This window comes from Phodopus roborovskii, unplaced genomic scaffold, assembly GCF_943737965.1.
Source record: "Phodopus roborovskii unplaced genomic scaffold, PHOROB, whole genome shotgun sequence".
Lineage (NCBI taxonomy): Eukaryota > Metazoa > Chordata > Mammalia > Rodentia > Cricetidae > Phodopus > Phodopus roborovskii.
Window position 1 is genome coordinate 30217661 of NW_026126434.1, and position 26738 is coordinate 30244398.

At 48.8% G+C, this 26738-nt stretch overlaps 3 protein-coding genes across 3 annotated transcripts; 1 reads left to right on the forward strand and 2 right to left on the reverse strand.

The window, feature by feature from the left end:
- Positions 1–1055: 1055 nt before the first annotated feature.
- Positions 1056–13401, reverse strand: Muc21 (mucin 21, cell surface associated). The gene is made up of 3 exons (XM_051186598.1): positions 13326–13401; positions 1552–2867; positions 1056–1214 (listed from the first exon to the last, which is right to left on the reverse strand). The coding sequence occupies exons 1-3, from the start codon at positions 13399–13401 to the stop codon at positions 1056–1058; spliced, it is 1551 nt and encodes a 516-aa protein (XP_051042555.1).
- On the reverse strand, positions 13287–21385 carry Mucl3 (mucin like 3). Its single transcript, XM_051187456.1, has 4 exons — positions 21293–21385; positions 15790–16663; positions 13959–15159; positions 13287–13599 (listed from the first exon to the last, which is right to left on the reverse strand). The coding sequence occupies exons 1-4, from the start codon at positions 21372–21374 to the stop codon at positions 13453–13455; spliced, it is 2304 nt and encodes a 767-aa protein (XP_051043413.1). The 5' UTR covers positions 21375–21385; the 3' UTR covers positions 13287–13452.
- A 3953-nt stretch (positions 21386–25338) lies between these two features.
- Positions 25339–26390, forward strand: Sfta2 (surfactant associated 2). The gene is made up of 3 exons (XM_051186568.1): positions 25339–25643; positions 25836–25924; positions 26064–26390. Exons 1-3 carry the CDS (start codon positions 25583–25585, stop codon positions 26148–26150), a joined length of 237 nt encoding a protein of 78 aa, XP_051042525.1. The 5' UTR covers positions 25339–25582; the 3' UTR covers positions 26151–26390.
- The last annotated feature ends 348 nt before the right edge of the window (positions 26391–26738 follow it).

Below are 26738 nucleotides of genomic sequence, written 5' to 3' on the forward strand. Positions count from 1 at the left end.
GGTGTGGAAATGCCCTTGTGTGCTTGAACAGCAGTGTTAGCAGTTATTTTGATCTTCTGTGGATATATTCTCAAATTTTTTTAAAAACTGTATCCTATATATTTAACATTTGTCATAAATTTAGTAATCTCAGAGAACGTAGTTTGTACTCAACTGTGAATACAAATGTTGAAATAATAGCTTTATTACCCTTTAGAGTGTTTTTGCTTAAGTTGGGTGTCTTGGTGGGCTTGGACATTGTCGGGATAGAGGAGTAGAGCACCTGCCCTAGACCCTTCCCCTGAATCTCTCCCCCATCACTTTCACCAACTCCATTTTCCTGACCCTCCAGTTGTGGGGGTTTGAATGAGAATGTCCCCCAACAGGCTCACATAGGGGAATGCTTGGTCTCCAGCTGAACTGTTTGGGAAGGAATAGGAGGGGTGGCCTTGCCAGAGGGGGTATGTCACTTAGAATGAGCCTTAATGTTTCAAAATGTTGTTCCCAGTGTTCCTCTGTCTCTTAGCTGTGTCTCAAGAAGGAGTGCCTGCCTGCAGTCATACTTCCCCGCCATGCCTCTTATAGACTCTAAACTTCTGAAAGTCTAAGCCCCTAATGGACTCTTCCATAAGTTGCCTTGGTCATGGTGTCTCATCACAACAATAGAAAAATAACTAAAACAGCAGCATAGTGGATCATGCTTGGAGCAGGAAGACTAAGAAAAGGGGAACACACAGATCTCAAGCAAGGCCTCTGGGTTTTGCTGTGGAGACTGCGAAGGCTGCTCTCTCATATAACTAACTGGACAATTTCCTTCAGAGCTCCAGATGCCCACCCATGAACACACATTCTCTCTTTAGACATGTTGGATGTATCTATTTCTTTGTGAAATGACAAATGCATTATCCTCCTTCCCATGTCTGGTAAAGACAGGAAAAGGAAAGAATTTATCTTTCTCAAATATGTCAAGGATCCAAACAAAGTTGGGAAGGGACTCCTGGGGGGGGGGGCGCAGAATAGGAAGCAGCTCAGGTCTCCTCTGAAGGGTGCAGTCCTGGGCTTCTGGGTGGCACTTGTTATTTCCCGTTCATCTCCATGACCCCAGCGATTACTGGTCTCCTCCAGGACCAGGTAGGGCTCCCTGGAGGCGTATGGGTTTCTCCAGGAGAAAGGTTGGAGTTGTGGGGGTTGTAGAAAGCTATGTCGGCACCATTTCTCAGAGACAGGTATCTTCTCTAGAAAAAGAGCCCATAGTGTAAGAACCATGTCTCCCTCTTCCAGGCCCTTACCATGGAAGACTCTGCAAACATCCCCGTTCCCCACAGGTCTTCCCCCATGCTCCAGCCATCTCCTCCTCGCCTAGGACTCCTCCAGCCCACTCATGTTCCTCCTTGCACTCTTTACCCAGACTCTGTGGTTTATTGAGATGTGGATACACCCATCAGATCATGTGTTTTTACTTGTAATTCTCCCCATCTCTACTCCCTCCCTATCTACTTCTTCTGAGTTGGGAACTCTGGAACCCACCACCCCTCCATTCCCTAAGCACCCCCTTACAAAACAGGCACTCACCACGAAAAAAAAGACCCCAGCAAAGAGTGCCAAGGCCATGACAACAGAGGCCAGGGCGATGAGGAAGATTTCCCAAGGCTTCAGGGCCCCCCTGGATTTCACCTCTTTCACTGGAGGTGCAATTGGGTGGGTGTGTTTGGAAGTGGTGTATGTTCCAGTAGACACTGCCAGGTTAGAACTGCTATGCGTGGTTGTCCAGCCAGAGTCAGAGGCGGTGTTGGTCCCAGCTATGGCTGAGGCGGGTGTAGAGTCTGAGGCGGTGCTGGTCCCAGCTGTGGCTGAAGCGGGTGTAGAGTCGGATGTGGTGCTGGTTCCAGCTGTGGCTGAGGCGGGTGTAGAGTCTGAGGCTGTGCTGGTCCCAGCTGTGGCTGAGGCGGGTGTAGAGTCGGATGCGGTGCTGGTTCCAGCTGTGGCTGAGGCGGGTGTAGAGTCGGATGTGGTGCTGGTCCCAGCTGTGGCTGAGGCGGGTGTAGAGTCGGATGCGGTGCTGGTCCCAGCTGTGGCTGAGGCGGGTGTAGAGTCGGATGCGGTGCTGGTCCCAGCTGTGGCTGAGGCGGGTGTAGAGTCTGAGGCTGTGCTGGTCCCAGCTGTGGCTGAGGCGGGTGTAGAGTCGGATGTGGTGCTGGTTCCAGCTGTGGCTGCGGCGGGTGTAGAGTCAGAGGTGGTGCTGGTTCCAGCTGTGGCTGCGGCGGGTGTAGAGTCCGATGTGGTGCTGTTCCCAGCTGTGGCTGAGGTGGGTGTAGAGTTTGAGGCTGTGCTGGTTCCAGCTGTGGCTGAGGCAGGTGTAGAGTCGGATGCGGTGCTGGTCCCAGGTGTGGCTGAGGCGGGTGTAGAGTCTGAGGCTGTGCTGGTCCCAGCTGTGGCTGCGGCGGGTGTAGAGTCGGATGCGGTGCTGGTCCCAGCTGTGGCTGAGGCGGGTGTAGAGTCTGAGGCGGTGCTGGTCCCAGCTGTGGCTGAGGCGGGTGTAGAGTCGGATGCGGTGCTGGTCCCAGCTGTGGCTGAGGCGGGTGTAGAGTCTGAGGCTGTGCTGGTCCCAGCTGTGGCTGAGGCGGGTGTAGAGTCTGAGGCAGTGCTGGTCCCAGCTGTGGCTGCGGCGGGTGTAGAGTCAGAGGTGGTGCTGGTTCCAGCTGTGGCTGAGTCGGGTGTAGAGTCTGAGGCGGTGCTGGTCCCAGCTGTGGCTGAGGCGGGTGTAGAGTTGGATGTGGTGCTGGTCCCAGCTGTGGCTGAGGTGGGTGTAGAGTCGGAGGCTGTTGTCTTGTCAATGGTTTTTATTGTTGGACAGTTCAAGGTTGTTCTGCAGTTAATGCTGGTATTTACTGTGGTATAAGAGAAGGTGTTTTTGTAGATATAACCACGAATGATAACTGTCTAAGTTAAACATCCTTGCTTTGTGCTCTCTGCTTTGTCAAATTAATTTCTTGGGTGATTTTATTCAGTGTTCATGACTGATCTATGGACACAGTTATTAATTATTATCTAATGAAGAATTAGAAATATTTATGTGTGCCTGGTGCCTGTGGAGGGCAGAAGAGTGTGTTGGATCCCCTAAAGCTGGAATTATTGATGGTTGTTGGCCACCGTATGCATTCTGGGAATGGAACCTGGGTTCTGTGGGAGAGCAGCCAATGCTCCAAACTACTGAGTGATCACTCCAGCCACATGAAAACATCCAAGTTTTGCCAAGCATAGGCAAAACCATGTACTTGAGCCTCAACACAGATGTAAATACACACACACACACACACTCTACACACATGAGAGACAATTTTTTTCAGGTAAGTGGATAAAAGTTATATATGTGTATATAAATATATAACATATTCTGTTGCTGTTATAAAATACCTCAAGGAGAGCAATCTTAGAGGAAGGATTTATTCACAATTCCCAGTTATGGTCCTTCCTGTGTGCTGGGATAACAGGTCCCCAGGCCTTATAGCACTGTCCTGGGGGCTTCTCACATACTGCAGTAACCTAGCCTTCATTGAAGCATATCTGAAGCTTCCAGTGAGAACCAAAGACCACCGGGGTCTTTTGTCTTCTGCTCTTTTGTAGAACCCAGAAGGTTTTCACTGACGTCTACTTGAGACAGCGCTTTCTTCATCACCTTCTCACAGAGGCAGCCTTGATTTGTTTGTTTGTTTGTTTGTTTTGGTTTTTCAAGACAGGTTTTCTCTGTTGCTTTGGAAGCTGTCCTGGAAATAGCTCTTGTTGACAAGGTTGGCCTCGAACTCACAGGGATCTGCCTGCTTCTGCCTCCCAAGAGCTGGGATTAAAGGTGTGCCTCACCACTGCCTGGCTTAGAGCCTTGATTTTTATGATCACTGTTGTCTTTGTAATTAATTTGTGATAAGTCAGTTATCTTCTGACCATTTCTCATTTTTAGACAGGGCCTTTGCCAAATAATCCTGGCTGGCTGCTGAGACCTCAGACACAAGGGACTACACCCGGCTCTGCTTGTTTAATTTTATCTTTCTGTGTGTGTGTGTGTGTGTGTGTGTGTGTGTGTGTGTGTGTGTGTGTGGAGTTTCAAGCCCAGGGCCTCTCATATGCCTATGCAGGCACTCTACGCATGAGCTATACTATAGCTTTCTTCTTTGTTTTATGCTGTGTTATTTCCAGATAGGGTCTCACCACATTGACCAGGCTACTGTTGGACACGCTGACAGCCCAGATAAACCTTGCCATCCCAGCCCCACCAGTAGCTGGAATTACAGGACTGGCCACCAGCCCCAGGTTGGTGTTTGGACAATGTTCTTGCTCTGAGGATGACTTAGGCTGCTGTGGAATCAGAGTTACAGACAGGAGGGAAATTCAATGTCAAGAATATGAAAAACTGAAATTAAGAAACAGCTCAGGACTGGAGAGATGGCTCGGTGGTTAAGAGCACTAGCTACTTGCTCTTCCAGAGGACCCAGGTTCAGTTCCCACCTGTACCCTGTACCCACATGGCAGCTCACAGTTGTCTATAACTTCAGTTCCAGGGGATCAGATGCCCTCACACAGAATATATACAGGCAAAACACCAGCACACATTACATAAATAAATAAATATTTAAACAGTTAACTTTTTTTTCTATTTAAACACTGACCCACACTACACGTTATCACCCTTTCACAGACATGTAAACTGAGGCACAGGGAAGCCAGTCCTCCACAGTGTGGTTAGTGGAGCCATGTCTTAGGTTGTAGGCAATGTGAGACCAGAGCCCACAGTGTAGCCACTGACTCATGGGTGATGATACAATGTTTCCCTGAAGAGATGAAATGATGAATCTCTTCTCTGGGGAGAACTAGAGTTTGTCACAGCCTCCCCCACCTCCTCAGAGGCTCTCAGATCGTCCACATTTAGACAAAACTACTTACTACCTCCTAAAAGCAGGAACTGCACAAGCAGCCAGCACTGGAAATTGCTTCCCCTCTGCATCCCTGTGAAGGCACCTGGGTCCCAAATGCAGCCAAGTTCTAGAAAGTTCTTGAAGAAGATGAGATGATGATGAGCTCCCGGGAGCCCTGTTCTTCTAAGAGCTTTGTTCCTGGGAGGCCGGGGAGGCAGATGCCTTAGCTGCTAAGTCTCCTCAGTGATAGGCTGTCTTGTCTTTCTCATCATCAAAATGCTCCTGCCACCTTTATAGATTCCTGTGGGCCAGGGAGAGGCTGACAGACTGTGAACCATGAGTACCTAAGGAAACAGAACTAAGCCTGGGAAGGCATCGGCCTAAGGGTCAAAGGGATAGTACAAAAAAAAAAAAAAAAAAAAAAAAAAAAAAAGCGTGACATGATTACACCGGGCTGGGTTGAAACAGGAAGAGAAAAAGGAGCTCAAGAGTGTCAGGAGGGACCCACCCCTGAGGCAGGGATGGGGTCAGAAACCTGCTCTAGTTCAAGATTTTGTTTCCTGGTCCAAGAAATTCTGTGGTTTGGCTTGAGCAGAGAGGAAGCCCCAAGGATCTCAGCTGAAGAGCAGGACCCTATTGATTCCAAAGGAAGCAGTCATGAGGGAGCTGGGCTCCTGGGTTGCAGGTGTTGAATCAATAGAGGAAGAGACTGCCATCCGTAGTAAACCTGTCTTTGGGTTCTATCTTTGTTCATTTTCTGCTATAACAAAGTACCTGTCCTAGTTTGATTTCTGTTGCAACTTGGGGAGGAGAAGACTTATTTATTTGGCTCACACTTCCAGGTCATAATCCACCACTGAAGAAAGCCAGAGTAGAGACTCAAAGGAGGTTGAAGCAGAAACCATGGAGAAAGGCTGTTCTCCTGCTTTGCTGTCTGGCCTCCTTGATGGCTCATGCTCATGCTCAGCTAGCTTTCTTATACAATGAAAGCCCACCTGCCTGGGGATCCTGCTGCTCCTGTATCAATTAATAATCAAGATGGTTTCCTACAGACATGCACAGGCCAGTGCATTCTAGGCCATTTCTCCATCCAGACATCTCTCAGATGATGCTAGGCTGTGTTAAGTTGACAATTACAGTCAGTCAGGACAATTTCTGAAGCTGGATACTTTATTAAAAAAAAAAACTGATTTAGCTCATACTTTAGGAGGCTCAAAGTCCAAGATTGGGCAGCCCCATCTGCTTGCCTGAGGGGACAATATGGCGGTTAATGTCATGGTGGCCCCTGTGAGCGGAGCATATCACATGGTGAGATATGAAGAAAGGGATTTTAGGAATATGCCAGGTTCTCTGATCACACCTGCTCTCTCCAGAGCCAGAAAGCCCACTCCTATCATGAGAAAGCATTTATACCCCTCAAGATGTCAGTCACCCAGCTGACCTGATAAGGAGGAGCTCATGGACCCCCAGACTGATAGCTCCTCAGACTAAGGCAAGAAGAGCCTTCTGTGACAAGGGAGGTTCTAGGTTTCCTGTAACTCTACAGCTGAAAACTTGATGGCTCTCCAAGAATGGGACCTTGCCAGCCCAATCCAGACTTAGCCAGAGGGAAGGATCTTAGATGCAAATTCAGAGTCTATGGCTTAGCAGCTTTCTGAAAGCTGTGCCATGTGTACTGATCAGAATCTAAAAGTAACTAATCTCTTGTGCTCACAACAGGGGACTTGGAACACCTTGATAATTCTCATGACTCATCTCACAGGTCACACCTAAATGCCATAAGCACTTTCATTCTGTCTTTTGAGATCTGTGAGTTTGTTTGCTTCCTGAGACAGGGGCTTGCTACGCAGGCCAGGTGGGCCTCAAACTACAGACCCCCCCAACCCCTGCCTTATCCTCCTGTTGTTAAGTGTGCACCATCACACCCAGCAAATTTCTTGCCTGTTTGTGTCTGTGTGGTGCTTGGGGTAGAACCCTGAGCCTTCTGCATGTCATCCAGGGCTCTACACCTCCACAGAGCTACGGCCCCCAGGCTTAAATTTTACTTTATTTCTTTTCCTTTGTGAGAAATTAATGTTACTAGTTTACATGTCATCAAACATTGTCACACAACTACATGAAGATGCAAGGGAAACTGAGGAATACAACTTGAGCAACCTTACTGGGTATGACAACACATGTCTACAATGCCAGGACAGGGGAGGCAGAGGCAGAAGAATACAGGGTTCAAAACCAGCCTCTACTACACAGTAAGTTCAGAGCCAACCTAGGTTACATGAAACCCTCTCAATACACATCTAACCCACCCCTCAAAAACAAAAGCCCAACACCAAAGGTGTCTAGGGATGTTTGTGGGTAGCTCTGAAGGCACCACACACATTTTAAACCCATTTACTTTATAGTCTACATTTAATGTTTCTAACATCGAAGCTTTTGTAGACTGAAACATACTTTATTTCATGTTTGTTTGCATTGAAAATTTCTAATACTGTGTTGATATCTCTTAGAGTATCACCTGTAGATGTTATCTGAAGGCTGAGCTGAAGGAATGACCTTCCTCAGAGAATGTGCATAATTTTTCTAAGCATACACTGGTATGGCCGTTTGAAGATTCTTTAAGTTGGGTTATAAAACTGAGGTCTTAATCGGGAGGTGGTGGCACACACCTTTAATCCCAGCACTTGGGAGGCAGAAACAGGAGGATCTCTGTGAGTTCAAGGACAGCCTGGTCTACAAAGCTACACAGAAAAACTCTGTCTTGAAAAACCAAAAAAAAAAAAAAAAAAAAAAAAAAAAAAAAAAAAGTCTGAGGTCTTTTCCAGTGCTATGACTCCCGCTGGAAGTCATTTTAAATACTGCTGTGTTTACTGTTGGTTTCTCAAGGCAACACCTTCCTTATTTACCCTTCCCTGTGCCATGCCTACAGGCGGGTGGTTTTACTTGTATTCTAGGAAGGATGAGTTTCATTTTAGTTTGTGTTCTCAGGGAGGGTTCCTAATTTAAATGAGGGACTACTGGACAGGCCACCTGAACTGGTCCCACCAAGGTAGAAATATCTTGAGCTCAAATTCCGTGACTTCTTAACTTCGGCTTATCTAGCTAGGGTCATGCCACATAACCCAGGCTGCCCACAAACTCTTGTCCACCTCGCTCAGACCCCTGAGTGCCGGCTTTATAGGTGTGTACCACTGTGGTTGACTCATTTTTTTTTTTTAAGGTTTATTTATTTTATGTATGAGTACTCTATCTGTATGTCACTTTTGTGCCAGAAGAGGGCACCGGATCTCATTAGAGGTGATTGTGAGCCACCGTGTGGTTGCTGGGAATTGAACTCAGGACCTCTAGAGGAGCAGCCAGTGCTCTTAACCTCTAAGCCATCTCTCCAGTCCCTGGCTTATCACTTTTTTAATTTTAGCACTGCTCATTTTCCTGTCAACTTAACTCCCTGAAGATTTGCCAGCTCATCTCTTTTCCTTCAAGGTATTTTCAGTGAGCACTCCCAGTCCATTACAGAGTGTTGCAATTTTTTCGTTGCTGCGATAAAACACCCCCACCAAAAGCAACTTAGACAGTTTACTGTTCCAAATCACAGTCCATCACTGAAGGACTCGAGGCAGGGGTTGGAAGGGCACTCTATGCTATATTGTACAATTTGAAGGAAACGGAGTCTCACAGTCTAGAGCTGCCATGACCCCTAAAGCACAGCCCTGTTCCGATGTAAATTTGTTTAAACTTCACTCTAGAACCCGCAAGATGGCTCAGTGGGTAAAGGTGCCTGTTGCCCAGCTTAAAAGCATGAAAGAGTTTGCTTCCCCAAGTTTTTCTCTGATATGCATGTGCACACGAGGTAGGATACTTCCTGCAATCAATAAATAAATGTAATAAAAGTTTTTTTCAAAAAGTAAATTCTGAGCTGGGTGTTCGTGGTACACGCCTTTAATCCCAGCATTTGGGGGGCAGAGACCAGTCTGGTCTATAGAGTAAGTTCTAGGACAGGCTCCAAAGTAATACAGAAAAACCCTGTTTCAAGAAACCAACCAACCAACCAAACAAACAAAAACAAACAACAACAACAGAAAGGATTCTATTTAAATGTCACCAGAACCCCACAGGTTGGATACTAGAAAAAGGGGGCTTTTCCTTTTCCATTGAGAAGCTCCTTAGACCTTTTGGTATGGCTTCTGTTGATGCAGGACCTGACCTTGGGAGGACACAGGCTTGTCCCTGAGTTCTTTGGTGATTTGGGCTAGGAAGGTTCCCCTGTTTCCACACAAGCTCACTCACCATGCAGAAACTCAGTGCCACAATACCCTTAGTAACTAAAACCAGAGTAATGAGGATGAGGGATGGGGTGAAAACATCCAGCTGTTTGTTTGTAGGGGCGGGGTTGCTTGTTGTTACTGGCCCTATTATATGGCCCTGTCTTTGGGAGGGGTGGTCGGTTAGTGGATGGACTTTCTTGCCTTTGTTGTTTGATTATAATTGGCCTTCATAAGCTCATAGGGAATGGCACTATTAGGAGATGTGGCTTTGTTAGAGAAGGTATGGCCTTGTAGGAGGAAGTGTGCTACTGTGGAGACAGGCTTTGAGGTCTCCTACACTCAAGCTATGCATAGTGACACAGTTCGCTTCCTGTTGCCTGCAGATCAAGATGTAGAACTATCAGCTCCTTCTCCAGCACCATATCTGCCTGCATGCCATCATGCCCCACCATGATGACAATGGACTAAACCTCTGAACTGTGAGCCAGCCCCAAGGAAATATTTTCCTTGAAAATAGTTGCTGTGGTCGTGGTGTCTCTTTACAGAAATAGAAACCCTAACTTCGACATTGGTCCTTCTGATTTACAGATGAGGAGGTCAATGATGCTGCCACAGAGATATGCTCAGGAGAGAGGCATTTGGAGCTGTTGAGATTGTACATGGAGTCCCTTCCAGGATCATAGAATCAGAAGCAAAAGTGGTCATGTTAGGTGCTCTAGTTTCTGTAGAAGACACCACCATTGTTCAGGGTCTCTAATGGAAGTGGTCTCAGAGCCTGAGCTGGAAGGCAAGGTGGACACAGATCCTGCAGAAGAGGAATTGACAGTCTCAGAAGTGGTGGGGGACCCTGTGGTGGCCTCAGCAAGTGTGTTGGAGACATTCATTGGCACAGAAATGGTGCTGGAGGATATGACAACCTGGGAGGGTGAAATGGAAGCTATGTGTTCTCAGAGAGTGTGGGGGAGGTGTGGTGGTGTGAGCAGATGTTATCATGGAGATTGTGAGAGGCAATGATACTGTGACAGCAACCAAGGTGACTGCGGGTGAGGCTTGGGTTGTTTCAGACGTGAAGAGAGGAAGAATCCCTAGTGTGTTGGGATGGTTGACCACTATCTATGGATGCGCAGCACTGACAAAGAGTAGTTTTTGTGTGTTCTGCTTGGCTGTGGGAGAGAAATCCAGGCTATCCCATCTGTGATTAGGGCAGAAACTGACCTAGTAGATCTCATGCTAAGAGAAGGGAATCCAGAAACACAGTGAGCTCTATTCCACAGAAGAAATCCAAGGTCCACCCATCAGGCAGAGCCTCAGGAGAAGGGAGGGCTGCAGATGGATGAACTGGAGGCTAGCCTCCGGCCCCTGTCCACTGGGTCTTAGGCACTCCAAGCTCCTGTAGTGACCCTTAGGAGGCACAAGGACACAGACAGGACATGCAGAAAAGGAGGTATCTCCCAGACCTGCTTGTTAAGTAGTTATGCTTCCCGTGGGTCCAGTCTGGAGCTCATTAAAGGACTTCCCTGCAGTTTCAGGGTAATAGTTAGCAAGCCCCAGGGAAACTGTGCTCAGCTGGATGTAAAGGCTCTAGGAGGGAAATGATTATTATTATTAGCATCCAGATGGGAGGAATTCAGCTCAGGGAGGGGGGCACTGAGCTGTTTAGCATCCTGGGAGCCCAAGGTCACTCACTGTATGGGGACAGCTAAGTCACATCTGTCCAGACAACTGGAAACCACACACCCTTCTCTTCTTCCAGGAGACCCTGCCTGCCTTAGGCTTCACCAATGAGCTAAGTCTGGGATCCCTCTGACCCCCCATGTACTCTTTCTGAAGCCCAGTTGCTAACTGTCCCCAGAGGAGCCTGTCCCCTCCATGAGACATCTAGAGAGACTGTCTGTCCAAATGCATATCAGAGTTGGGATTCTGTCTTTGGGGGACTTGTTAATACCTAGAAATGTGGGAAAGTAGCAAATAATGACCTGTGATCCAGCTGCCTGGTTAGGGTTGGAGTTATTGTGCCCAAATTCTGAACCCTAAAATCAAGAGACCCATTCCCATGCAAAAGCAAATTCTTTTATTGTTTAACGAGTTAACTGTCTTAACTCAACCCCTCATCCATTCATTCATCAGAGCAGGTGGAGGGAGAAGGACCCGAAGTAGCTTTGAGGCAGCAAATTTACTGGGATATACAAGGGGAGTGTCCAGGGGTATGCATCAGTCTCAGGATTGGTCCAGTTCCCTGTCCTGGGTTGAATGGTTAACTGGTTGCTATGGCCTATAGGTCCTCCCAGGTGGTTGCTATGCTCTTCATGTCACTGTTATATTACTTTTACCCAAAAGCTTGTCCAAAGCCTGCCAGCTAACTTCTGATTGGTTCCTTGCCACATGGAGGGTATCTGACCTCCTAGTGACTGGGAGGAAGGGCAAGGTCAGGAAGCTCAGCATGTCTTGCTGAGTCAGAGGCCTACATCTTGCTGGGTCTTTTCTGCAGCCTGTCATGGCTGCTAAAGCAGGAGGCTAGGTGATGGTCTGGTCCCTTCAGAGTGTGGCTGGAAGGCCTGTGGCACACTGAGTGCCTTGTCAGCCACCTTTCTCCAGCATCAGTGGACATCAAGGCTATTTGGGTAGTGGGCCAGTGCTGTGGGAACTTATGGTTTTGGCATCTAACAGAGACATGGCTGCTTGTAAATACTGGTTTAATTACCTAGGTTATTTAATCTACATAGCACTTCCTGTCTATAAGTACTTCCTGTCTGTATATCACTTCCTGTGGTGACTCTTGTGGAAGTCTTTTAGTGTTCCTGAATTTCTGTCTCAGGCAGGAATGTTGTCATATATGTCTTTATATCAATAAACTATAGATGTTGGATGCTTAGAAATGTTGCTTCTAGGTCTGGAGAGACAGCTCAACCGTTAAGAGCAAGCACTGCTCTTTCAGAGATCTGACTTTGGTTCTTAACACCCATACTGGGTGGGTCACAACCTCCTGTAAGTCCTGTAAGGCCAGGAGAATATGATGAACTGCACACACACACACACACACACACACACACACACACACACACACACACGAGTCTTAAAAAAAAAAAAACAAAACCTTTCTTATCAATACTAAAATCCCCACCCCCCTCCCTTTTTGCCATGCAGATAAATCCACAATGAATTGAACTGAGCTTTTACCTAAACCCACAAATGGCCATTTTAGAAACAGTAGAAATTCTGTCTCCTCTCTCTGGCCCTTCAAAGAACTCCTGTCCTGCCCTCCAACCTCTCCTGTCCAGGGCCACCCATACGGTCACGAAACCAGGGAACCTGAAAGTGGAAGTCTGGAGTCCCTGGAGTCCGTACCTTACAAATGTATTTGCTTTTTTACGGAAGTCCAGCAGAGGGCGCTACACTGTGTCTACTGCGTAGATTTCCCCCAAAGCACACGATTAACTGCCTATAAGACTGAAAGTCAGAGCGCTGTGGGAGAGTGAGGAGAGGGGACGCTCTGGGGAGAAGATGGTGACTCTGCAAGAGGAAACTAGCGCCAACTTTTAGTGAAAGGTACAGGAATACAATTGCGGAGTGGGTGCACAACAGGGCGTGTGGCTGGTTGGTAAGACTGCAGGCAAACATATACCCTTCTGTATGTACCCATCCACAAACGGAAAATCCACCACAGACATCCGGGGTAATCAAGGGACTCACGAGAAGGGGGGAAGAACCACGTAGAAGAGGAGTTTTATGATCTTTGCAGGGTTGGGGGGGGTGTCTCTCTCTCCAGGCAACAGAGACTATGGAAAAGAAAACTCTCCAATCTCCCTTTATTCTTTGGTCCTTTTTTAATTAAAAAAATAAGATCTAGTACTCTGGGAATTCAGAAGAGTGTGCACCTTAAGTGGGGGTGGACAGAATTACTATAAATTAGTTTTTAAACCTGGGCCTGCCTCTATTCCTTGTGCTTCCCAGGGTCCTCCTTCACTCTCGGGGTGTTGTCTTCTGAGGTGCTTATGCCTCGCTTATAGCCGTGCCTCTTAGAATTTGGAGTGGTCCCGCCCGTGCTGTCCATTAAGTGCCTTCTTCTCACACCACACTCTACAAACAGCACTTGCATTATTCGCTCTTTCTTCCCTTTCCTCCAAATGTCACCCTTACCACCTCGATCCTCAGCTAGTCAGTTAAGAACATGGCTGACAGGGGTTGCAGCTGTTACTGTCAGTTTTTGCTGCCCTTTCTAAGTCCAGGAAGTTGGAGCCGTAAGTCCAATTCATCTTCCGGGAAAGGGAAGAAACCCGGAAGAGCAGGGGATATAGGTCTCCAGATCACGGAGGGGAAGGGATCTGGTTTGGTTTCAGGTTCTGCTGCTCCATCAGATAGACGGGGTAAGAATTGCGGCCCCCTCTCTCCTCAGGGTCGGAATCCTCAGAGTTCTGGGCCAGTACTCGGCGTGGTCTTGATGCACAGGCGACCTGAGATGACAGAAAAAGATACCACCAGCTGTTTGATTTCATCAACTATCCTTGGAGCTTTTATCTCTGATCCTGTACCTTTTGCTTGTCTGAGATCCTATCCAAGCCTTGGTCCATACCCCAGATCCAATAGAGTCCTGGATACACTGCCCTATCCACCTTGGCTTTATATCCCAACCCTCACACCCAATACTACCATATTTTCTCACATACCCCTGCCATCTCAGCCACAGCCTTCTCTTCCAATTGTTGTTGGTTTTCTACTGTTCTCACATTCCACCCCAGCTCTAACTCTTAAACTCTGACCTCTAATCTCTCCTTCATCTCTGTCCCCCTTACGCCCATCCCATTGCCCTTACCAAAACGATCAGGCCAATGGAAATCAGCAGGACAATCACTGCCATGAGGATAACAATAACTATGGCCCATGCAGGGAATGAGTTGCTCTCCCTGCTCGACCCAGCTGTGTGGAGGCCTGAGTTGTGGTTATTCTGCTGTGGGTGATGAGCTTCTGAAGTGGTGGTGCCCAGGTCCCTTCTAGTTGTCACAGAGCCAATTAATCCCTCGTGTGTGGTCTCAGTTTTATGGAAATGAGGAGAGAGAGCAGTAGACTTATCCTCTGTGGCCCTGACTGCAGGTCTGGTGGTCTTGAAGACTGCTACTGTTTTCTCTGGGTTTCTTGTAGCTCTTATGGTCTTAGTGGCCAGTGTGGTTTTTCTCCAGAATACTGTGGGACTTTCTGAGACTTGTGTGGCTTCCTGGGTGGTTGATGTGGCTTCTTCTGGGTGTTCTGTAGACTTTGCTGAGACTTGTGTAGTCTTTTCATTGGCTGGTGTGGTATCATGTTCTATAGGCATCACTTGGGATCCTGTGGTCCACCCATTACCTGATATGGTTTCTCCTTCACGCTCTGTGGATGCTGCTTGGTATCTTGTGGTCCTCTCACTGGCTGATGGAGTCTCTCTTTCATATGGAGTGGATGTTGCTTGTGATCTTGTGGTCCTCTCACTGGCTGATGGAGTCTCTCTTTCATATGGAGTGGATGCTGCTTGGGATCTTGTGGTCCTCTCACCGGCTGATGGAGTCTCTCTTTCAGACTCAGTGGATGCTGCTTGGGATCTTGTGGTCCTCTCACTGGCTGATGGGGTCTCTCTTTCATATGGAGTGGATGCTGCTTGGGATCTTGTGGTCCTCTCACTGGCTGATGGAGTCTCTCTTTCATATGGAGTGGATGCTGCTTGGGATCTTGTGGTCCTCTCACCGGCTGATGGAGTCTCTCTTTCAGACTCAGTGGATGCTGCTTGGGATCTTGTGGTCCTCTCACTGGCTGATGGGGTCTCTCTTTCATATGGAGTGGATGCTGCTTGGGATCTTGTGGTCCTCTCACTGGCTGATGGGGTCTCTCTTTCATATGGAGTGGATGCTGCTTGGGTTCTTGTGGTCCTCTCACTGGCTGATGGAGTCTCTCTTTCAGACTCAGTGGATGCTGCTTGGGATCTTGTGGTCCTCTCACTGGCTGATGGAGTCTCTCTTTCATATGGAGTGGATGCTGCTTGGGATCTTTTGGTCCTCTCACTGGCTGATGGGGTCTCTCTTTCATATGGAGTGGATGCTGCTTGTGATCTTGTGGTCCTCTTACCGGCTGATGGAGTCTCTCTTTCATATGGAGTGGATGCTGCTTGGGATCTTGTGGTCCTCTCACCGGCTGATGGAGTCTCTCTTTCAGACTCAGTGGATGCTGCTTGGGATCTTGTGGTCCTCTCACTGGCTGATGGGGTCTCTCTTTCATATGGAGTGGATGCTGCTTGGGATCTTGTGGTCCTCTCACCGGCTGATGGAGTCTCTCTTTCAGACTCAGTGGATGCTGCTTGGGATCTTGTGGTCCTCTCACCGGCTGATGGAGTCTCTCTTTCAGACTCAGTGGATGCTGCTTGGGATCTTGTGGTCCTCTCACTGGCTGATGGGGTCTCTCTTTCATATGGAGTGGATGCTGCTTGGGATCTTGTGGTCCTCTCACCGGCTGATGGAGTCTCTCTTTCAGACTCAGTGGATGCTGCTTGGGATCTTGTGGTCCTCTCACCGGCTGATGGAGTCTCTCTTTCATATGGAGTGGATGTTGCTTGGGATCTTGTGGTCCTCTCACTGGCTGATGGAGTCTCTCTTTCATATGGAGTGGATGTTGCTTGGGACCTTGTGGTCCTCTCACTGGCTGATGGAGTCTCTCTTTCAGACTCAGTGGATGATGCATGGGATCTTGTGGTCCTCTCATTGGTTGATATATTCTCTCCCTCGTGCTCTGCTGTAGTCACTTGGGCTCTTGTGGTCTTGTCACTAGCTGATGTGGTCCCTTTGATGTGTTCTGTAGTCATTTGGACAGGCTCATCTGAGGCAAATGGAGTCCGGTGTTCTTCAGCTCCTGATGTTGCTGGGGTCCTTGGAGTCCTGTATGAGATCCTTGGAGCTTCTGAGAATTTTCCTGAGGAAGATGTAGTTTTTCTACTGAGCTCTGAGTCGTGGGAAGGAGTTGTAGATTTGCGTGAGTGTGTTGTAGATTTGTGTGAGGTGGTCATTCGCCTAGTGCTCATGTCCACAGTTCTTGCCAGTGTACCTGAGTTCCTTGTTACTCTGGTTTTACTTGTGGACTTACAAGTTGTTCTTCCCTTGGGTGCTGAGGTTGAATGACTTCCCTCTGATGCTTTCTCTGTGTTAGTGGGTTTGGGGTCATTGGCTGAACGTCCATTCCTGATCATTGGGTCTTCTCTTTGGCTGGTGGCATTCTTTTCCATACCAAGAGTCATTTCATGATGGGCAGTAGCATTTTGGTTATCTGTGGCTTTGGAATTGTCTATAGGTTTATGAACTGGTTTGGCAAAGTGTACGGGGTTGCATGGCTTTTTGGGCTTCTGGGTTGCTGTAGACTTAGGGTGTCCTGGAGGTCGTTGTCCTGGGTCTAGGTCAGCATGGGCAGAAGGAGACCTGTGAGTAAGGCTTGGAGTAAGGGTGAGTAAATGGTCAGATGTTGAAGGTTCAACAGTCTTCTGAAGTTCTTGAAATGTGTTGGCACCTGTGGAGAGACAGACAAATAAGAAACTTTCTTAAATTCTTTTCTGCCTCTGTACTAGGCACCTTTGGGATGTACAGGTGTCTCCTCAGGAAGGCTCATTATAATATCACACTGTTTAACCCTATCCTCACCTCTAACTGCTGAACTTTTGCTCAAAATGTACCTTCAGCAAACATCCATTCATTCTTCAACTTTGCTGTCAGTCTTGGGTATCTGTCTTGGTTCTAGATCTAGGTGTCTCTCATTGGTTGATATGGTCTCTTCCCTTACCCCATGGGTATTGCTTGGATTCTTGTTGTCCTTCCATTGGCTGACACATTCTCAGACAAAAGCATCATTTAAAACTTCTCCAATTGCCTTTCACTTGCTTGTGTGCTTGTCGATATCCACCTCCTACCACACCTTCCTAGAACTCACTTTGCGTGGAAGAACCAAGAGGAGAAGGAATTCGCATCCAAAGCTTTGTGTTTCTGTTACATCAGTTCCATTCCAGATGTAACACTATGAGAAACTGAGGCAGACTCCTGGCAGAACTGTCCAGGTGGAGAGGTGCGGGAGGAGGATGAGGTAGAAGAGGATTGGGGAGGAAAATGGGAAACTTCCATTCTGGTAATGAAGTATGGTCTGAGAGTGGAGGGAGGTATAGTTCTGTCCCTGTAGCCTACCCGTATTGGGTCCCTCTCTTTGTACACATGTCTGAGAATAGATGAGGGTGATTCTTTTGACAGAAAATGGTTTCTCCTGGCAGGTCCTGACAGTGGAGAGCAAGGCTGCTGGATTCTGGGAGGGGCTCTGTTTAGGGACAGGGTGTGAAAGAAAACACACTTTTATCAGGTACTTGCCTTAATTCAATGAAAAAAACCAAACCAAAACAAAACAACTGGACAGGGACAATTCTAACCACAAGAGCTGGAGACTGGAGATTACCAGGGAGTAAAGAGACAGTTGAGATCGTCAGTCAGCAGTTGGCTCAGGGTGGTACCCAGAATCTGGACCGATTCCCAGTCATGGGAAACTGAGCCCCGCCCTGCCCACCTTCCCAGCCATGAAAATGGAGTCTAGGAATTCAGTCCTAGGGAGAAGCATGGGAAGAGAGGACAAGAGCGTGAGGAGAATAGAGATGCCCAAGTCCCACGAGGGAACAGAGTTTACAGGTGCAAGGAGGGGGCCTCGCTGCCGATCCCATCCCCCTTCCCTCTCAGTGACTGGGAGCACTGTTTTCCAGGTGCCACAGTGTAGAGCCAGACTGCCCCCAAAGGAGTTAAATGCTTAGTCCCCAGATTGTCACTACTGGAAGGCAGGGCCTACGAAATGAGGTTAGGTTATGGCAGCATACCCTTGACGAGACTGCTAGGATACCTGTGCCTTCCTCTTTCTTGTTCTTGGCCAAACAGTGAATGGCTTCACTCTGTCATACAATCCCATCATGATGGGCTGCAACAGGTTCACACCACCAGGGCCAGTTTTTTTTTTTCCCATGATTGCAATCATCAAAAACTATGACCCGAAACAAAACTTTTGTCTTCATAGTTGGTAATCTCAGGTATTTTGTCACAGTTATAGAAAGCTAAAACAGTCTGATTTCTTCACAGATAGTCTTTCATGATTGTGTTCCCAGCCCTCACCAGGCTCTTAGAAGCTGTCAGTCTCCCCATTTTTCTATCTGTGAAACTGGAATCTCATGGAGGAAGCGTTGCCACCTTAGCAATAGCAACGATAACTTTTGATCAATGTTTATTTTCTATAAGCCTGCCTCATTTATTTACCACAAGAACTCTCTCTCTCTCTCTCTCTCTCTCTCTCTCTCTCTCTCTCTCTCTCTGTGTGTGTGTGTATGTGTGTGTGGTTTTTTGAGACAGGGTTTCTCTGTGTAGCCCTGGCTGTCCTGGAACTTGCTCTGTACACCAGGCTGGTCTCCAGACCCTCCTGCCTCTACTTCCTGAGTGCTGAGATTAAAGACATACCCAGCAAGTAACATACATCCTGGGATGCCATGCCAGCCCCAGTCTAGTATCGCTTAAGACCTCAGCACCCAGCATGGGAGCCAGGCCAGTCTCTCGGGAAAGGAAAAGGCACTGTAGCAGCATGCTGAAGTATGGTTCTGCAAGTTTGCTTATTTAATCTTTTACAGAAACCCAGGATGTGGGAGTTACAACCTTGAGGTTTTACAGGTGGGGAGAAGGTTGAGATCTAACTAATGGGCATAGCCAGGTTCCCACTACACTCCATGCTTCAAACATGATAAGGGCCCGATAAAGACCCCACCAAGCGAACAAATATGCCAGTCATGGCAGAGAGTGCTGAATTCCCCTGGCCTTGCAGAATTGAGGAACAAGGCTGAAGTCCAGGCTTTGTCCCCATCAACTTTGTCCTCGCTCAGGTCACCTCATGCTTGGAAGCTCAGATTAGCAGCTTCCCATAACAGGCAACGTCATAAATACTTGCTGAATTGTCAGAGAAAACTGTTGAAGAGACTTTAGAATGCCCACCACCTTCTACTATGCACATTAAGGGGAAAAAAAAATACACACACATACACACACACACACACACACACACACACACACACACACACACACAGAGTGACTTCCAAAGGTTGAAAGATGCTGGGTGGTGGAGCACACTTTTAATCCCAGCACTCAGGAGGCAGAGGCAGGCAGATCTGTGAGTTTCAGGTCAGCTTGGTTTACAGAGTGAATTCCAGGACTGGCTCCTTAGCTACTAATGAGAAACTCTGACTTGGAAAAACAAAGCAGAAACAAAAATGAAGACTGGAAGACTCAGGACTGATATCTTCTGTTAAGTGACTTCCCAAAATGAACATGTGAAAGGAAGATGGTGGCCACCAAGTCTGGGGTGAATGTCAATTTCACAAGTTCTCACACAGCTCAGGCTGGACCTTGGAAACCAGGCTGACCTTGAACTTATTTGATCCTCCTGCACCTACCTCCCTAGCGTTAGGATTACAGCTGTGTACCGCCACAGTGCTGGAACCTTACTCAGGGTTTTGAGCACACTTGGTAAGAACTGTACCGTTGTAACTACATCCCCAGTCCCTGTTCCCACATTCTCCTACCTGAACTTTCCTTGCTGTGCTTTAACCTGGACATTGCCCCTGTATCTCTGGGACTTCCTCTGGCAGACTCTGGAGTTCTGTGCCCTACCTGAGTCTGCAGACCAACAGGTCCTGTGGATAGATGCTGGGCCAAAATGGTCCAGGAGGCTTCACCCATCCTGAGCGGTCTCTTCTCTCTCTCCCCTGACCTCTCTCCGTTGTACACAGTCATGTGCCCAGCCCTGGCCCAGCCTGCACCCTCAAACCCCCGACTTGTCACCATCTCACTCAGATGTGCCTGTGTACCCTCCAGTTTCTCCCAGCATCCTACCCCACAAGCTCCAAGGGCGCTTCCCTGGCCACACCCATGACTGCTGCACCCTGCCTTCTGTCCTGATGCAAATCTGCAGGAGATGAGGGCGAACTTGCTTTCCCACACCCCCCCCTGCTGGTTTGTTCCACTTGTGCTGTGACTTGACACCCGGGTGGGCCTCGACTGATACAGGGAAAGAGAAGCAGATAGGGAAACTGAGGCCGGCTCCAGTGCTCTGCCGTGATAGCAGCTCAGAATGCTGACAGAGCACACTATATGGGTCTCTCAGATGCACTGAAAGAGTCTCAGATCCTAATCCTGCCATCCCATGAGACCCCAACCAGACCCTGAGCTCAGGGAAGGAGCCTCAGCATAGTTTCACCCCCAGTTGGGACTATTGGAAGAAGATGCTGCTTGCTTTGTCGCAGAAGAAGCCACCCCCAGATCTCTGGTTTGGGGTCTCACATCTGCTAGATCATAAAGACCTTCCTCAGATGCCCAGACCACCTCAAAGTGCCCCTGCATTTGGCATTCCTACTTCCTGATCCAGCACCGTCTTTTAAGTCGTAAACCGTCCTAGCATTGCCACCCTCTCCCCTAGCAGCTCTTATCCGAGGCAAACATTTCTCATCCAAGTCTTGGGATGTTTTCCACCTATCAGATAGGGACAGAACCTCAGTGAGCTGCCATGAGGGTCAGACCATGCGGAGTAGGTTGTACCCCAGCCACTGGCACAGGCTGCCAGCATCCTTCCCGCTGTACCGTTGACAGGCGAGCTAAATGGCTGAGTCAAGTGGAAGAGCCCAGTCTGTATAGAACCTTCTGGACCATCCCGTGCTCTTAGCCACCAAGCTTGCTCTCCTCACAGCTATGTGACTCCTCGGCTGGAAGATGGGTATCATTGACCCTCTAGGGGTTAAGGAGACAGTGGGAGATGAAACACCAGTGGGTTCCTTGCATGTGGTGAGTGCCCAGTATGTGCCAGCTCCCTTGCCTAGAACTAAAGCCCACACTGTGCCTTTACCTAAGCTTGACGCTCTGAGCAGGTGAAACCTCTCAGACTGTCTCAAAAGAAACGGCAGAATCTAGATCTCTATCCTGCATGTCCTGAACTCACTAAGCAGTTTCACGGCCATCCATGCCACTCGCCTTCGTTAATTTCTGTGAGCACATCCAGCCCCATCAATAATGAGAAATAAGACCCTTCATGATTTCTACCCCCTATATAGTGGTGGCCCCGTTACCTCTCTGGGCATCTTACCTGCCTCCCAAGAAGCTGGAAGGAAGAAGAGGCAGCAGATGAAGCCAAAAGAGGAACAGAAGCCACTGGTCAGCTGAGCCATGTCAAAGCTGGGAGGCTGCTGAGGGACCATGGGCTGGGGGCCCTGCATCTTATAAGGGGTCAGGTTTGACGTCATGGGGGCTGAGGCTACTCTGAGCTAAGCCTTAAGCAAATGGAGCTGCCCCACCCTAGGGGCGCCCTGATAATGGGAGAGCGCAGCTGTGTCACAGAGCTAGGTAGTTACCTGGGCTCCACCAAAGGGGTGGGATCTACGGACATGGAAAGGATCTGGGTGGGGTAGCCTGCTTGCCTCCTTATCCAACTCCTGCAGAAGGAATGGCTTGTATGGGGTGGCCTGCAGGCTCTGAGTCAATGCTCATGTTCTAGAAGGATTGGATAGGGCACAGGACAGGTCCAGGCTCTGGGAGGAGGCACATACTCACCCTCCTCTGTCTCTGTCGTCATCCAGCTCCACACCCCTTACTCACACATGGCCACACTTTCTGCCTTGGGTGGAGTGTCCCCAAGATCAGGTGAAAGAGCAGAGAAGGGGCAGCCCTCACGTGGTCCACTGCACACAGACAGCTGCTTTCGGGTGGTAAGGTAATAGGACAGGCTGTGGAACAGCTGAGACAGTGACAGGGACAAGGCAGCAGGGAACCCTGGGACTGACATCATGTGTCTAGCCTTTGGGGGACACCTGTCCTTCCTACCCCTCCCCTGCCATCCCAGCCCAGCGGCTGCCTCTGCCTCAAGTCTGCATCTACCCCTGCTCAGACATGTGCACCTTCTATTTCCAGACATTCCAGCCCCCTCTGTTTCCTCACTGAAAGGTCTTAGTTGTGAGGCTCAAGGAGGAATCACGCACATATCCCCTTTGAACCCCATACCTGAGACTTCACTCATTCTCTACCTAAAGCAAGCATTCACTTAGAGACCCTTCCCTAAAGCTGATTTACTTGAAGGCCTCCTACATTGTGAGCACCCCGAGGCAATGTCTTTGTCCCCATCATATCCATAGCCCCAGACAGTGCCCAACATGCAAGAGACAGCCAGTCAGTGGTCCTTTGTCAGTGTTAGGGATGCGGCTCAGTGGAGAGTGCTTGCCTAACACTCACAAGGCTGTGGGCTCATACCCCAGCACCCTAAAAACTGTGGGTCCCCTGGTGAGTTGGAAGCAGGGCTGTTGCTCCCTTAGGGAAGTGGGCAGCAGAGGGGATGGAGATCTTCAGGGTAGGAGGCCTGGAGCTGGGGCCACAGGGACTCATGGGGACTAGTGGTCTGGCATGACTAGTGCCTACGCCCTTAGGCAGGGCTGGATCAGGAAAGAGGAGAAGCAGCCAAATGCCTATTAGCTCAATTAATGGGAGATTAATGAGCCTCTGTAGTTGTGCCTAAGACTGATGGCTCAGAAGTAGACAGGCTGTGAAATAGGATAGTGCAGCCTGTAGGATTTAGAATCCGAAGCAGAGATTTCCCCGTGCCTCTCTCTGGACTCCCTTTCCACTAGTCTTCTATACCATTCTTTCTCTAAGGTTCCTACCCCCAATACACTGTGGGAAGGGCCAAGTTTGCCTCCCAGGGGAGATATGGCAATTCTAGGAGCGATCCTCGTGGGATGTAGCTGCTGGTATCTAGCAGGAGGTGCTAGAGATGGTGCTGGCCCTTTGTATGCCTTGGAACACTTTCCAGATAGAAGAATCATCCAGCCTGATGTGTCAATGGTGCGAAGGGTAAGGATTCCTGGTTTAGAATAAGATTCAGCCAGAGTTTATGAGCAAACACCCTCTTCCCACTTTTGGTACAACTCCTCTAGAGAAGAGGAACCTGATGTAGGTAGAGCCCAAGAGCCTCTCAGGTTTTTGTTTTGTTTGTTTGTTTGGTTTGGTTTTGCAAGACAGGTTTTCTTTATGTTACAACTCTGGCTGTCCTAGAATTAGCTCTTGTAAATCTACCTGTCTCTGCCTCCTGGGTGCTGGGATTAAAGGCGTGCGCCACCACCGCTTGGCGCCTCTTGGTTTTGGTTGCCTCTCTGTTTTTTAAATAATTCACTAGGTGCCATTCTTTTAAGTTTGCTTTGTTATGTGTGCATGGGTGCTTTGCCTGATGTGTGTCTATGAGCCACTTTTGTACAGTACCCATGAGAGCAAGAATAGAGACTTGGATCGTCTGAACTGGAGACTGGAATTACGGGCAGTTGTGAGTCATCATGTGATTGCTGGGAATTGAACCCTGTTCCTTTGGGAGAGCAACCAGAGCTCTTAACTTCCCTAGTCCTCTCTTCTCAATGTATTGTTTTACTTTTTTTTTTTTTAACTTGGCTTAATCCTATCTATCTATCTATCTATCTATCTATCTATCTATCTACCTACCTACCTACCTACCTACCTACCTGTGTGTGTGTGTGTGTGTGTGTGTGTGTGTGTGTTTTGCTTTGAAACAAGGTGTCCTGAACTCCAAACTGGACTTGATTTTGCTATGTAACTGAGGATGACCTTGAACTTGTGATCCTTGCTCCTCCATCTCCCATGTGCTGGGATTACAGGCATGCACCACCATGCCTGGCTAGTAATTTTTGGAGGTGGTGGGTTTTTTTGTTGTTGTTGTTTATTTGTTTTTGTTTTTTGTTTTGTTTTGTTTTTTGAGGTAGAATCTTGGTATCTTGCTTTGGTTGACCTAGAGCTCACTATGAAGACCAGACTGACCTCCAATTCATGGCTGTCCTTCTGCCTCTGCTGCTTGGGTGCCGAGGTTATGGGAAGAAACTACCATGCCTGACCCAAGATGGCATCTTATGGTCAAAAAGGTGACTTTGAGTTGGAGCCAGTCACTAGAGCCTGGTGACTCTCTGTGTACATTAAATATCTCACCTGTGAGAAATGATGAGGTCAGCAATGTCACCTTGCTTTTTCCAGATGAGGGCAAATGGCTCTTAGCCATCTCAGCCCTACCCCTCATGAGCGTTACTGGCTGCCAGCCTGATGGTGGCCATGTAAGAGGTCACAGCTGTACCCCAAACTCATCTCCCTCAGGACTGTCAAGTCTGTGAGATAAAAAATGGATAGGATGTCAGAACTGGAGAGATGGCTCAGAGGTTAAGAGCACAGGCTGCTCATCCAGAGGTCCTGAGTTCAATTCCCAGTAACCACATGGTGGCTCACAACCATCTGTAGTGAGATTTGGTGCCCTCTTCTGGTGTGCTACACACCTGAACACAGTACACATAATAAGTAAATCTTAAAAAAAAAAAAAAAAAAAAAATGGATAGGATGTCCTGATAGGGGACCTGGCGGGGGGGCAGCTGCCCAGCTCTTGGCTCTTGCCATGGAGTCCTTCCTGTGATCACCCAGGCCCTCAGTGTCCTTAGCTGAGCAAAAGTAGCAGTAGAACTGCTTGCTCAGCACTATTAATGCTTCACATATGCACACATGTGATGCTCCTAGCTACCTCTGTGAAGAGTGTCACCAGACTGTGATGGTCAGCACCAGCCACACATCGGCGCCATTTAATAATTATTATTGAGCTGATTGGTGCAGTGTTTGCCACGCAAGCATGAGGGCTTGAGTTCCATGTCTGGAACACACATTAAAAAGCCTGGCACAGGGGCTGGAGAGATGGCTCAGGGGCTAAGAGCTCTTGTTGCTCTTCCAAGGGGCCCCAGTTCGATTCCCAGCATCCATATGGTAGCTCACAACTATCTGTAACTCTGGTTCCAGGGGGATCCCACACTCTATTCTGGCCTCTGTGAACACTGCACAGTGCTACTCATACACACATGCAGGCAGCACACTCACCCACATAAAATTAAAACAAAATCTCAAAGGTGGAAGCTCCCCACAGCCCAGATTTCCTACCTGGAAAGCCACTGGGATGTTAAGACACCTCTTGGCTGGGGCAGGCGAGGCCTCACCCACCCCTCCCTTTGCAGCCCACATTCCAGAGCCCTTCTTTGGCAGGAATGATGACAGCTATGAACAGTTAATCATTAATCCCTCAAGAACCACAGAGGGGCCCAACACCTGCAGGAAGGCCCCTTCTTGTCCCCACTCCTCCCTCCTCAGAGATCTGAAACAAACAATGGGGGGGTCTACCCCCCACATTACCCAGGAGCCAGTGAGTAGCCCTCTCCAGGGTCATGGGAACCACTCTGGGAGAACAGGAAAATCCAGTTGCCATGTCTCTTGATGCCCCCAACACCAGCACTGAGGGCCCAGGGCAAAGAGGCCATTTCCACATCTCATCTGCCATCTGAGAAGTGAGGTAGCCACAATGGGGTCTTGGATGCCTCTCTTCCTCCTCCTGGTCCTCCTCAACAGTTCACATGCAACAGGTGAGGGCTGGAGGGTAGACGTGGAGGTGAGAGAGGGGAGGGCGTCCCTTGGTACTGAGTCCCTGATCTGAGTGTTGATGGGACAGCACTGGAGGAAAGGAAAGGGAATCTGGAGGCAAAGTGGGACATGCCTCCCCGGTGGGTACCACAGCCCTGACTGCAGGGTCTTCAGGCACATTTCTGGGTTCCCAGGGCCAAAGGTGACTTTGAAAGTAAAGCTGAGGGAGGCCTTCCAGGCCAAGGTCTCCCAGGACTCCAGCCTTCTCCACATGCTCCAAAAGGTATTTCTGAGAAAGGGGATAGCGGTGCTGGGTGCTCCTCTGAGCTCCTGCGGGTCTCTGCTTGGGCTGGGGCTGGCTGAGCGAAATAGGAAGTGGGGTGCCATCAACACCTTGCCCTCTACTCACATTTGTTCCCCAGATCTGCATCCTCCTCCACCTCCCACCAGGGGCCAACATGACCCTCCATCACAAAGGGCCACCACACCACCTAACCTGCAGAACCTGAGGACCTGTGTGGAGCCTGAGCACAGGCTTCAGGAGTAGGCACTGGGAGTGAGCATGCAGACCCTTGCCCTACCGAATGCTAATAAACAAGTGGAATCTAATGACTGGCTTGGTGTATCCAGTGGGTCTGTGCGCACAGGGCAGACAGGAAAAGGGAGCTGTATGCCAGGCTGTCTGACTGATTCTCCTGTTCGCTGAGAAGAGGTGCCAGGTGACGATCCCTGAACACCACTGAGGCCTGGAATAAGAAGAGTGAGGTAAGGACAGATGGACGGACAGACAGACAGACAGACACACACACAGACAGAAGGCCTATCCTGCTGTGGTCCTCTTTGTCCTGCCCTTTCCACACCAAGTCTGTGTCAATTCTGAACCTCTGTAACATTGTCTTCTTTTACAAGAGAAAACCCAGGCTTGGAGAGAGGGTTGCTCTCCCAATGTCCAACTGCATCTAAAAAAAAAAACAGGCAGCATGCAGATGTCTCAGCTTAAGCAGACTTTTAATTGTAGCCCCTTGTCCTAAGCTTTGGGGCTGTAGGCTCAGGAACCCCTAGGAATGTGGACGGAACATCTCAGGACATAGCCCATT